Below are 13574 nucleotides of genomic sequence, written 5' to 3' on the forward strand. Positions count from 1 at the left end.
TTCATGGTAAACTTCTATAATTTAATGGCTTTTTTATTTTACGTCTTTTTTTCCGGCACCCCAGCTGCCGGAAATTACCCATAAAATTACAGATTTTTTTTTTACTGTGTAATTTAGGCAAGGCAAGTTTATCTATATAGCACATTTCATACACAGTGGCAATTCAAAGTGCTCTACATAAACAAGAATAAAATAAAAATAGAAACAAATAATAAAAATTATTAAAAAACGGATAAAAACAAATAAAAATGTGTTAAAACAGGTTATTAAAAAATGAAAAAGAAGAGATAAACATAATAGTGCAATCTGTCGGACATAGCACAGTGCTCATTCAGTAAAGGCACAGCTAAACAGATGTGTTTTCAGTCTCAATTTGAATGTGCCTAATGTTGGAGCACATCTGATCAGTTCTGAAAGCTGATTCCAGCAGCGAGGGGCACTGTTAGTAGCTGAAAGCTGATTCACCCTGCTTTGACTGAATTCTTGGAATTTCTAGTTTATATGATCCTAAAGATCTGAGTGATCTGTTGGGTTTGTGCTCAGTCAGCATATCTGTAATGTATTGAGGTCCTAGGCCATTTAGTGATTTATAGACAAGTGATAATACTTTAAAATCTATTCTGAATGTAACTGGGAGCCCGTGTAAAGACCTGAGGACAGGTGTGATGTGCTCTGATTTCCTGGTTCTGGTCAGAATCCTGGCCGCAGCGTTCTGGATGAGCTGTAACTGTCTGACTGTCTTTTTGCAGAGGCCCGTGAGGAGGCTGTTACAGTAATCCACACTACTGCTGATAAAAGCATGAACAAGTTTCTCCAAGTTTTCACTGGAAACAAAGCATCAAATTCATGCAATGTTTTTGAGATGACAGTATGCTGATTTACTAACTGCTTTGACATGACTATTGAAACTCAGATCTGACTGCAAGGTCACACCAAGATTCTTGACCTTATTTTTTGTTGTTTGATCCTTAAGGCTCCTACACACCGGGATGTTTTTGTTTTGCGTTTATTGTCAGCGTTTCACAAGATATTTTTTTCGCATTTAAACCCGAGCGATTTAGCGATTTTGGCATCAAGCAGAAGAGTATGCAAAATCACTCCTTGACGTTAGATGGCGCTACACAACTTTGTGACTCGAACAAGCATGTGGTTGAACACCTGGTTCAAGTAGCAGCTCCAGCTCTAGCGATGAAGAAATTATTATTGTTCACAGAGCAATAAGCAGCTGTACGTCCATATCACCTTTAGGCATCTTCTTTAATGTGCGCTCGCATTGACAGTTTTGCGCTTGAGCGCCTCCAAGTTTACTTCAGCAGCTCCGTGGACATGAACAAAAGTGCCAACCTGATTGGTAGAGAACGTTTTAACGCAGCACGTCAAATAAAAAAAAAAAAAACAAGCATGAGGCTTTTTTTTTTTTAATGACGCTTTTGCGTCTGCCGTTTTGCGCGTTGGTGTGCACGATCACATTGACGCATCTTATATAGTCATGAGGCATTAAACGTTGACCGAAAATGCGAGCAAAAAATTTCTCGGTGTGCACGGGCCTTAAGAGCCAAGGTACGTATTCACCTTGAAAACCTCATCTCTGTTCCCAAACGCAACGACTTAAGTTTTCTCTTTGTTTAACTGAAGAACGTTGTGGCACATCCAATTGTTAATTTCGTCAATGATTTGGCAGAGGGTGTCAATGGGGCTGTAGTCAATAGGCAGTGAGGCTATGTAGATCTGAGTGTCATCAGCATAGCTGTGGTAGGAGATTTGGTTCTCTCTCATTATTTGGATCAGAATGAGCATATAAAGGTTGAACAAGAGAGGTGCCAAAATCTAGCCTTGTGGGACTCCACATGTCATGGGTGTCCACCTTGATCTATGGTCACCTATACTGAGAGGGTGCTCGCTGCAGAGCCATTTGAGGAGAGGTGAGCTCCAGAGAGGGGGAGCATGAGCTGTCGCTCCTCCTCCTGTAAGCTGTTTTAATGCGTACACCAACCCCACCTCTAACCCTACCCCCAGTGACATCACTCGTAGAAGAAGTGCAAAAAAGGTGGAGCTCAAGCTTAAGCTCCCCCTCTCTGGAGCTCACCTCTCCTCAAATGGCTCTGCAGCGAGCACCACTTGCCTATACTAGCATGGTAACCTCTCCCTTCAAGTTAAGATCTGAACCGTTTGAGGACCGTCCCAGACAGCCCAACCCAATTTTCCAGCCTATCCAGAAGTATGCTGTGATCGATAATGTCAAATGCAGCACTGAGATCGAACAGTACCAGCACTGTTAGTTTGCCTGAATCTGTATTTAGACGTATATCATTGATTATCTTTATAAGAGCGCTCTTTGAACTGTGATATGGTCTGAAACCAGATTGAAAATTGTCCAAACACCCCTTCAAGTTTAAAAAAACTTGTTAACCTGGTTGAAAACAACATCAATTAGATTTGTTTTCATTGCAAATATGGATTTCATTCATTGTTACTAACATCTGGGGAAAATTTAAACGGCACCTTCAGAAATATAGTTTTCCCCGCTGAAATTCTTCATGTTTAGGTTTGCTGGCTTTTGATTATTCAGATGTCTTTGAATGGTGTAGATTGACAACATTGTTTAACTATTAATAGCTTCTTATATCAGTGCTTGCTAGGTGTTTACTCCATTTTTTTCGAGGAAAATATTGCTGAAATACTGTATTTACTTTCCCTTCTTTATACTTGTACTCCATGCCAAATATTGTCTACTTTTATCTATTTGAATTTCTCCAAATGACAAGCGAAGCAGCTGACACACTCAGTAAATGTCCTGAGCTATTTAAGAGCATCCTCTGAGCGATAACATTTTGTTCCTGCTCCTGCCGGATGACACATTCATGCCTTTTAAAGTCCATTATGATGTAAGGTCACATGTCCGTCGCGCAGCACGAACACAGAAATGCTTTTGTGCATGAATCAAAGCCCGCTCTTTCAGTGCACTCGAGTCTACTGTACGACAGACTATTGACATCAGTTAATGCCACGCACACAGATATATGACTATAAACCACACATCTACTATCTTTTTCTGTGCGCTACCAGCCCCGGGGCAGCCGTGCGATTATTTTTAGCCGTGTTTGGAGCGCAGCGATGTGAATAATCAGTGTTTCTCTTTGTTGGTCTGCATAATGACAATGTGAGACTGACCCATCCGTGGCCTGTTCCTCATGTTCGCGGCACACATCAGCCCGCCAAAAGAATAGTAACACCCTCTCGGAAGTGTGTTAGTCAATGACACCCAGAGTTTGTGATGGAGAACATGAAGAGGCGCCTGGAGTGTGTGTGTCTGAGATGTCAGAGGCCGTTTAGGAGGATAACTCGGGCATTCATTTGATGATCAGCTGCAAGGAGATGGATTTGAAGAACAGATTTTAATTTAACAAAGCAAAACAGTCCAAGTGAAATCGAAATTTATGTTTGTTTTGCTGGAACACATTGTTGTTTTAAACTATTAATCTCTGAGTTAATCCACAAAAAAAAAAAAAATGTTGGTAATCTTCAATCAAAGTCTGAGGCTTTGTTTTGGCATTTGTAGTGGTGGTCTTTTTCTGTTGATGTCAGTTTGTTGCAACCCAGGCTCATTATGGATATGTACCCCTGTATACATTTCTGGAGAGAGCAAAATACGTCCTAGGAGTTACTTTTTTTTTAACCCAGGCTCATTCTGATTACGTTCCTTTGTATACATTTTTGAAGAAAGCAAAATATGTCCCAGTAGCTACTTTTTTGCAGATTTTGTTTTTACAAATCCACCAGAGGCTGCTGTGTGTATGCTTTTTTGGATCTCCATTTTTCTCTCGCGAGTCCAATTTCTTCTGCTGTTCTCTTGTAAATCCACCAGAGGGTTCTATAGACTGACTGCATACTGACTGACTGACTGATCGACTGACCTACTGTTTTTCAAAAGCACTGATTGACCCACCCACCCTCTTCCCTAAATCCAACCAACAGTGTTTTAAAAAGCAATCCTGAAAAAGAAAAGCCCTCGCCTAATTTTACCACTGTGGCGAGGGGGCGTGGCCGAGAGCTGTAGGAGTGAGGCCACCGCGTAAGTGCCTCGAATCCCACGGAAGGAGCTCTGGACTATAAAAGGAGGAACGATGGCAGAGGAAGCTGAGAGAGGACCGGGCCTGGACATATTTTACTTTTGCTTTCAGTTTGTTTTGGTTTAGACTGCCGTCCGTTTGTTTTGGTTTAGACCATGTTCACTTTAGTTCATGTTATAAATAAGTATTTTAAAACTGCGTTGGTTCTCCGCCTCCTTCTTCCTGGCGGCCAAAGGGCCATGAACGTTATTACAACCACATTTTCATATTTTACGACATTCTTACCATTTTTACTTATTTTATTTTTTGCCTTTTGTTTTTGTCTTACCTGCTTTCTGGAACTGTTCTTCAATGCACTTGAACCCCATTGTCACGGTCAACTCTGATCTGCGTCTAAAGTCTGCTGACACACTTGTCGAGCTACTGGACTAACTGGTAACAGTGGAAAAGCCGTCAATATGGAGGTAACAGTCAACTGGTAAGTGAGTAAAAAAATGGCGTCACAACGCAGAGGCCACTGTCGACTGACTGATCAACCGAGTGACCGATCACCCACTACCTTCCCTAAACCCAACCAAAAGTGTTTTTGAAAAGCAATCAAATAAAAGAAAAGCCTTTGCGGTGCCTGATTTTAACCACATTTTCAGCTTTTACCACATTCACACCCTGTTATTTACTTGTTTATTTTATTTTATTGCCTTTTATTTTTGTTTTACCTGCTTTCTGGAACAGTTTTTCACCAGACTCAAATCCCGTCGTCGCGGTCAACTGCTCTCTGTGTCTCAAGTTCACCAATGTATGTGGTGAGCAACTGGGAAAACTGGTAAGAGCAAAAAAGCTGTCCACAAGGAGGTAAGCGGTCAGCTGTTTGCGCGAAAAGAAGCTGTCGGCTGCGTTATACCGCCCTGTAGTGTTCTTTTTAAAGACGAAATGCAGCCATACATACCTCTGGCTACATCATTTGCTCTCTCCATAAATTCATACAGGGCTTCGTATTCACAATGAGCCTGTGTTGGTTTGATGGCTTAAGCCACAATATCCTTAACCATGCCCTTTTTACCATTAGTTTGTTATGAGGTAATGATGCGCAAAAAGAAAGCCTAGTATTCAATTTACCAAGCACATCAACTTACTGAAAGAAAAGTCTCAGCAACTTCCGGTTTACAGATTTTAACACTGGATCTACTAGACTTATATGACTAGAATAGCCATATTAGTCATACTGACCTATCACATTTGAGACATCATATTGTCACGTCAATGACTTAGTATTAATATTTCTATTTTTTGAAATTACATATACGTTGTTTCTTTTAACCTTACTTGTAAGTTGCTTTGGATAAAAGTGTCTGCTAAATGAGTAAATGTAATCAAAGAAGAGTAAAGCTTTAAAAGGGGTCCTATTTTGCCCCATTTACAACATGTAAAATAATGAAAGATGTCGCAAGTGTCTGTAAAGTTTCAACTCAAAATACCCATGAGATCATTTATTATACCGTGCTGAAAATATCAATTTTGGGGTCAAAGTGAAATGTAGCTGTTTTTAGGACAGATCTTTTAATCTCAGTTTCTTAGCAAATCCTGTTCTGTGGACATGATTATAATTATATGCATTGCTAACCGAGACATGATTATAATTATATGCATTACTAACGAGACATGTGCTGAAAACAGCACTCCTATATCATGTTTTGTTGGGCCTTAAAGTCACCAGGATTTTGGGTCCTATTTTAACTTCAGGAACATAAATTAAAGACTTGTTATGTTTATATAATTCCAATGCGACTGTGGACACAATATACCAACACACAGTTCTCTTCAAAGATTTCTAAAAGTTGATTTTGCATCATAGGTGCCCTTTATACAACACAGGCTCATTGTGAATACTTAGACCCATTTGCATTTCTGGAGAGATCGAAATTATGTAGCCAGAGGTAAGTATGGCTGCCTTTTGTCTTTAAAACAAACACTATGGTATGACACCACAGACAGCTTCTGTTTCTTTTCGTGCAACCAACTGACTGCCTTCCTCCATGTGGACGGCTTCTTCACTGTTACCAGTTTACCCATTGGCTCGCCGTGTACGTCGGTTGACTTGAAATGCTGAGAGGAGTTGACCGCAATGACGGGGTTCGAGTTTGATGAAGAACAGTTTCAGAAAGCAGGTAAAACAAAAACAAAAGGCAAAAAAAAAAAAAAAAAACATGTACAGGGTAAATAACAGAGTGAGAACGTGGTAAGGAGGTGTGTAGGGGTGTCGGTCAGTAGATATTATCTGAAAGCATGGTAAAAATTAGGTGGCCATTAAGTTTTTTTTCTGGATTGCTTTTGAAAACACTGTTGTTAGGTTTAGGGAGGGGGGTGGGTGGGGATATTAGTCGGTTGGTCGGTCGGTAAGATCTGAAAATGTGATTAAAAACAGGCAACAACGAAAACGTTTTTTTTTTTCCTGGATTGCTTTTGGAAACACTGTCAATAGGCTTAGGGAAAGCGGTGAGCGGGTCAGTTTGTGATTTTGAAAACACTATCAGTTGGGTTTAGGGAATGGGGTGGGTGGGTGGGGATATCAGTCTGTTGGTTGGTCGGTAAGATCTGAAAATGTTGTAAAAATCAGGTGGCCGTTAGGGCTTTTCTTTTTTCAGATTGCTTTTGAAAACAATGTTGTTGGGTTTAGGGAAAGCGGTGGGCGGGTCAGTTTGTGATTTTGAAAACACTATCAGTTGGGTTTAGAAAATGGGGTGGGTAGGTGGGGGTATCAGTCTGTTGGTCAGTCGGTAAGATCTGAAAATGTTGTGAAAATCAGGTGGCCGTGAGGGCTTTTCTTTTTTCAGATTGCTTTTGAAAACAATGTTGTTGGGTTTAGGGAAAGCGGTGGGCGGGTCAGTCTGTGATTTTGAAAACACTATCAGTTGGGTTTAGGGAATACTATCAGTTGGGTTTAGGGAACACTATCAGTTGGGTATCAGTCGGTTGGTCGGTCGGTAAGATCTGAAAATGTGGTAAAAATCAGGCGGCCGTGAGGGCTTTTCTTTTTCTGGATTGCTCTTGAAAACACTGTCGTTGGGTTTAGGGAAGGGGGTGGGTGGGGTTATTGGTCAGTTAGTCGGTCTGTCAGTCGACAGCAGCCTCTGGTGGATTTATGTGAGAAAAGCAGGCCCGAATGGCACTCGCGAGAGAAATTTGAGATCTGTAAAAGTGCACACAGCGACCTCTGGTGGATTCGCTAAAACAAAAACTGCAAAAAATGGACCTCCGATGACATTTCGCTCTCTCCAGAAATGTATGCTGGGGTACGTATACATAATAAGCCTGGGTTGCCTTTATAGGAAAATTATTGAAACTCTACAGTCATTTTTGAGCGATATGCGAACGGTCTAATCGGATTCAATGATTTATGCTAAGCTAAACTAAAAGTGCTCCTGCCACACCCGGAGATTGGCTGAATAGATTCAAAAGTGGTAAAACTCAACTGTTTAACACTATAGGAGGTTTTAAAATGAGCCAATGTTCATCAAAGTGGATTGATCCTTTAAGTCACTTTATAAATGTCATATTCTTTGTCATGAAGTCTTTAGTTATCGTCATGAGGGGTTTCTTACATGCTGGCGAGTGACGTTGAACAGAGCAGTGCTGGGCAGCTCCTCCGGCTCTCTAGGACTTGTTGCCAGGACGGAGCTCGATGTGACAGGCTATTTCCATGGTGGAAGAGATTTTAGCTGGCTCTGTGTCAGTCGAGAGCCCAGCGCGCAGCAGAAAGTGTGTCGCGTGGCCCAGCGGTGGGATTCGCCTCACAGCAGCAGAGCAACACTGTGTTTGCTGTGTTTGCTAGAGTCACTTCATGGCCAACTGTCATGTCAAAGGAAGCTCAAAGTGCAGAGAAACGGCAAGGTTGTGGGTTCAATTCCCAGGGAAAACGAGAGCTGATCAGATCTGTACTTGTACTCTAGTCACTTTGGATAAAAGCATCTGCAAAAGGCATGATTGCAAATTTAAATGGATAGTTCACCATAAAATAAAAATATAAAAAGAATGATTTGAATATATTTTAAGAGTGTTTAGCATCAGTTCTACACTCTTCAGTGTACTTCAGTAAAAACTTCAACTTTTATTCATTCATTTATATTCATCCGGTACTTGAACCAGCGACATTATTGCTGTGTGGCGACAGTGCTAACCACCGAGTCACTGTGTCTACCCTACCCTACTCTAACACTGTGTCATATATACACTATAGATATAGTCTATTTATTATTTTTATTATTAATATTTAGTCCTGTATCAGTATTTATATATATATATAAATTCATACACTATGGCAAATTTAGTTTAATCAATTCATCTATAGCACATGTCTTTGGACTGTGGGGGAAACCAAAGCACCTGGAGGAAACTCATTCCAACACAAGGAGAACAAGCAAACCCCACACAGAAATGCCAACTGACTCGAACCAGCGAAATGACAGTGCTAACCACTGAGCCACCATATTTTATTTTATTTTATTTTATTTTATTTTATTTTATTTTATTTTATTTTATTTTATTTTATTTTATTTTATTTTGAAGCATGAAGGCACATGCCTAAACATTGGAAAGTGAGCAGATGAGTTTGTCCAAATTCATATGAATTATCCATAACGGCTACGAGTTTCAATGAGATGGTATTATGCAGTGTTTATCTGAAAGCAACTGCACTTTCTTTTCCATTTGCTAAAGACATTTTTCCCCCTCCATCTTAGAAAAGCACAAAAAAAGTCCACTTGTAAATGCATAAATTCGAGCAAACATACGGCTGCATAAGTCAAGTGATCTGTTTGTTGAGTGCCTTTCCCTGTTGTTCTGGAGTGCTTGGAGGAAATCTGACAAATGTGTGTGTGTGTGTGTGTGTGTGTGTGTGTGTGTGTGTGTGTGTGTGTGTGTGTGTGTGTGTGTGTGTGTGTGTGTGTGTGTGTGTCTGGACAGAAGTGTCCGGTGCCTGTCCAGCATCCCTCTGATGCTGCCACCATCTGCCAGTGCTCCTTCTGATTGGCTGGTGGTTCAGAGGGTAGAGACACATGGAACGGGAGGACGCCGAGGCATAATGTCCGCTGCGAGCTGTGTTTTTTTTGGAGAGAAAGTGTGTGAGGCATATCTTGCAGTAAGTTTTGTAGAAGAACAGCGGTGAGGTAAAAAAAAAGCCAAAGGACACAGTATTCATTTTATTGCTCTCGTCTTGGCTGACAGATGCAGGGCTGAATGTGTGACAGATTTACAGCTCGATTTTAAACCTGATGAACCCTCAGTGCTGTACAGTGGCATCGGTTTCAACATCTGAAAAGTGTGTTTGTTCTGTTTATAAGCAGCCAAGAACTCATTGTCCGGATAAGTATATCAATACCAGTAAATTTTGACCTTTTTTTCATCCCCTTGAGGAAAATGTCTTGTAAATAATACAGAATTAAGTATTTTCAAAATGTAAAACTGCTCCGAGGCTCAGTGGTTAGCACTCATCTCACAGCAAGAAGTTTGCTGATTCGAGTCCCGACTGGGTCAAAGGCATTTCTGTGTGGAGTTTTCATGTTCTTCCTGTGTTTGTGTGGGTTTTCTCCGGGTGCTTCGGTTTCCCCCTCAGTAAAAGACATGCCCTATAGGTGAATGGATGAACTAACTTGGCTGTAGTGTATAAATGTTTAAACGTGAGTGTGTATGGGTGTTTTCCAGTGCTGGTTTGCGGCTGAAAGGGCATTTGCTGCGTAAAACATATTCTGAATGAGTTTCGTTTGGAATAGTCTCTGATTAAAGGGGACAAAGCCAAAGGAAAATGAATGAATGAATAAAATCACACAGAATCAAAATGAACCTTTTATTTTGTCAACCACTTTTATTTACAGTGCTAACATTGTGCTATTGAATGACAACAAAATAAATTTTTAAAAAACTATTTAATTGATACTAAAATAACAAAAAATCACAATGAAACTTTTATTTTGCCAAACACTTATTCAGTTCAAAAATTGTAATATTTAATGTCAACAAAACTGAAAAAAATAAAAATAAAATTATATATATATATATATATATATATATATATATATATATATATATATATATATATATATATATATATATATATATATATATATATATATATATATATATATATTGATACCAAAATAACAGAATCTTTTATTTTGACAATTCATTTTATTCAAAGTACAAAAATAAACAATAAAACTAAGAAAAAACTATTTAATTGATTCTAAAACGTCTGTTTTGCCAAACACTGTACCATTTAATGTCAACAAAATTAAAATACCTTATTTCATTGACAATAAAATAACAAAAAAATCACAATTAAACTTTTATTTTGTCAAACACTTTGATTCAAAGTACAAAAAATTCTGTTACCTAATGTCAAAAAACTAAAATAAATATTTTATTGATACTAAAATACAGGGCGACGTGGTGGAGCAATAGGTAGTGCTGTCGCCTCACAGCAAGAATGGCACTGGTTCGAGCCTCGGCAGGGTCAGTTGGTGTTTCTGTGTGTTTGCCTGGGTTTCCTTTGGGTGCTCCGGTTTCCCCCACAGTCCAAAGAGATGTGGTACAGGTGAATTGGGCAAGCAAAAAATGGCTGCATTGTATAATGTAATGTATAATGAATAAATTAATGAATAAAATAACACAGAATTACAATTATTATATTTTTTTGCTAAACACTTTTATTCAAAGTACAAACATTGTACTAATTATTATCAACAAAACTATAAAAATATTGATATCAAATCAATGAAATCTCAATGAAACTTTTATTTTGCCAAATATTTTTATTTAAATTACAAAAATTTGATTTTTTATATCACCAAAACTAAAAAATATATAGTTTTATTGATACTAAAATAACCAAGAATTACAATTAAACTTTATTTTGCCAAACACTTTTATTCAAAGTACAAAAATAGTGCTATTTAATGTCAACAAAACTATAAAAATATTGATACTAAATAGAATGAAATCACAATAAAACTTTTATTTTGCCAAACATTTTTATTTAAAGTACAAAAATAAACAACAAAACTAAAAAAATACCTATTTCATTGAAACTAAAATAACACGAAATCACAATGAAACTTTTATTTTGACAAAGACTTTTATTCAAAGAAATAAATAAAACAACAAAACTGAAAAAAACTTTGTCAATTTTTGCCAAAAACTTTTATTGAAAGTACAAACATTGTACTATTTATTGTCAACAAAACTGAAAAAAAAAAACATTTTTATTGTTGCTAAAATAACACAAATTCACAATTAAACTTTTTTTTTGCCAAACATTTTTATTCAAAGTACAAAAAAGTACTAATTAATGTCAACAAAACTGAAAAAAAATATATTGATGCAAAAAAAAAAACCAGGATCACAATTAAACTTTTATTTTGACAATTAATTTTATTCAGAGTACAAAAATAAACAACAAAACTGAGATAAAAACTATTTCATTGATACTAAAATAACCCAGAATCAAAATTAAACTTTTGTTTTACCAAACACTTTTATTCAAAGTGACATTACTTGAGCTTCATTGTTGGCTTTTCTGCATAAATGTTTGCCAACAGCTCCACATACTGCTCAAATGGTGCAAATTCAGGTCAGATCTGCTCATAGACTGTGAAGCAGCTGGAATAAAAGCGTAGTTCTTGGCATTTCTTTTAACTCTCCTTTCTCCCGTTCTCCTTCAGATGCGAGGTATGCCGTTCCCCCGTCCTACAGACCCCAGCCGTCGTTCGCTGCTGCTCCGTCATACGAGCAGGCCGACTGGAATCCTCGTCTGGGTGTGATCAGTGGAAATCAGCTCTACATGTTGGACCAGGAGGAGGTACCCTTAACCCTAAACCCTAACCTCCAGCACAACATTACATGAGTAGTTTATATGCACACGCATATACATATGACACGATAAGTAATTTGCCTATGTTTATATAATGATTATACAAAAGCATATACAGTTGAAGTCAAAATCATTCGCCCTCCTGAATTATTATATAAATACAGTTGAAGCCAAAATTATAACCCCCCCCCCCAAATTATTAGCCCCCCTGTTTATTTTTTTCCCCCAATATCTGTTTAACGGAAAGCAGATTTTTTTCAACACATTTATGAACATAATAGTTTTAATAACTCATCTCTAATAACTGATTGATTTTTTCTTTGCCATGATGACAGTAAATAATATTTCACTAAATATTTTTCAAGACACTTCTATACAGCTTAAAGTGACATTTAAAGGCTTAATTAGGTTAACTAGGCAGGTTAGGGTAATTGGGCAAGTTATTGTATAACGCTGGTTTGTTTTGTAGACTATCGAAAAAAATAGCTTGAAGGAGCTAATAATTTTGACCTTAAAATGGTTCATAAAAAAATTTAAAATTGCTTTTATTCTAGCCGAAATAAAACAAATAAGACTTTCTTATTAAGACTATAAATTAAAGATGAAAGATTTTTTATATTTTACTAGAAATATTTTACTAGATATTTGACAAGATACTAGTTTTAAGCTTAAAGTGACGTTTAAAGTCTTAACTAGGTTAATTAGGTTAAAATTAGGATAATTAAGCAAATTGTTGTAAAATGATGATTTGTTCTGTAGACTATCTAACCATGGTTATACAATAACTTGCCTAATACAACTTGCCCTAAGCTGCCTAGTTAACCTAATTAACCTAGTTAAGCCTTTAAAAGTCTCTTTAAGCTGTATAGAAGTGTCTTAAAAATATTTTGTTAAATATCATCATGGCAAAGATAAAATAAATCAGTTATTAGAAATGAGTTATTAAAACTATTGTATTTAGAAATGTGTTGAATAAATTTTCTCTCAGTTAAACAGAAATTGGGGAAAAAATAAACAGTGGGGCTAATAATTCTGACTTCAACTAAATATATATATATATATATATATATATATATATATATATATATATATATATATATATATATATATATATATATATATACACACTGTGAAAGATTGTACTGCTTTGTTAAACAGCAGGCATTTATATTTTTATTATTATTATTATTATTATTATTATTAGTAGTAGTAGTAGTAGTAGTAGTAGTAGTAGTTGTAGTTGTAGTATTCATTCATTCCTTCATTAATTCATTTTTCATCCAGCTTAGTCTCTGATTTATCAGAGGTCGCCACAGTAGAATGAACCGGCAACCATTCTAGCACATGTTTTCCGCAGCAGATGCCCTTCCAGTCGCAACTCAGTGGAAACTTATTATTATTATTATTATTATTATTGTAAGAATAATCTTAATTTATAATACAATTATTTGAATGAGATAATAGTTTAATTTATGTATACATTACAATAAGAATTTATTCATATTTTCAAGTCTTTATAAATGAAAAAATATAGCAAATGAAATGTACACAAAATTGCTGCAGCGAAACAATAATAATTACAAAACCATTAAAAATTCTACCAGAAACATTGACTATTTTTAGATGGACACCAATAATCAGCA

At 37.0% G+C, this 13574-nt stretch overlaps 1 protein-coding gene across 38 annotated transcripts in view; it reads left to right on the top strand.

Moving 5' to 3' along the window:
- Positions 1-13574, top strand: part of syngap1b (synaptic Ras GTPase activating protein 1b) — a 251493-nt gene that overhangs the window by 54409 nt on the left and 183510 nt on the right. For all 38 annotated transcript variants that reach the window (XM_087284921.1, NM_001326467.1, XM_087284890.1 and 35 more), the window contains 1 exon segment: positions 11783-11919. In XM_087284921.1, the coding sequence (XP_087141047.1) occupies positions 11902-11919 (18 nt within the window). In that variant the 5' untranslated portion in view covers positions 11783-11901.

Source organism: Danio rerio, chromosome 16 (assembly GCF_052040795.2).
Source record: "Danio rerio strain M-AB ecotype USA chromosome 16, GRCz13ab, whole genome shotgun sequence".
In the NCBI taxonomy this organism is placed as follows: Eukaryota; Metazoa; Chordata; class Actinopteri; order Cypriniformes; family Danionidae; genus Danio; species Danio rerio.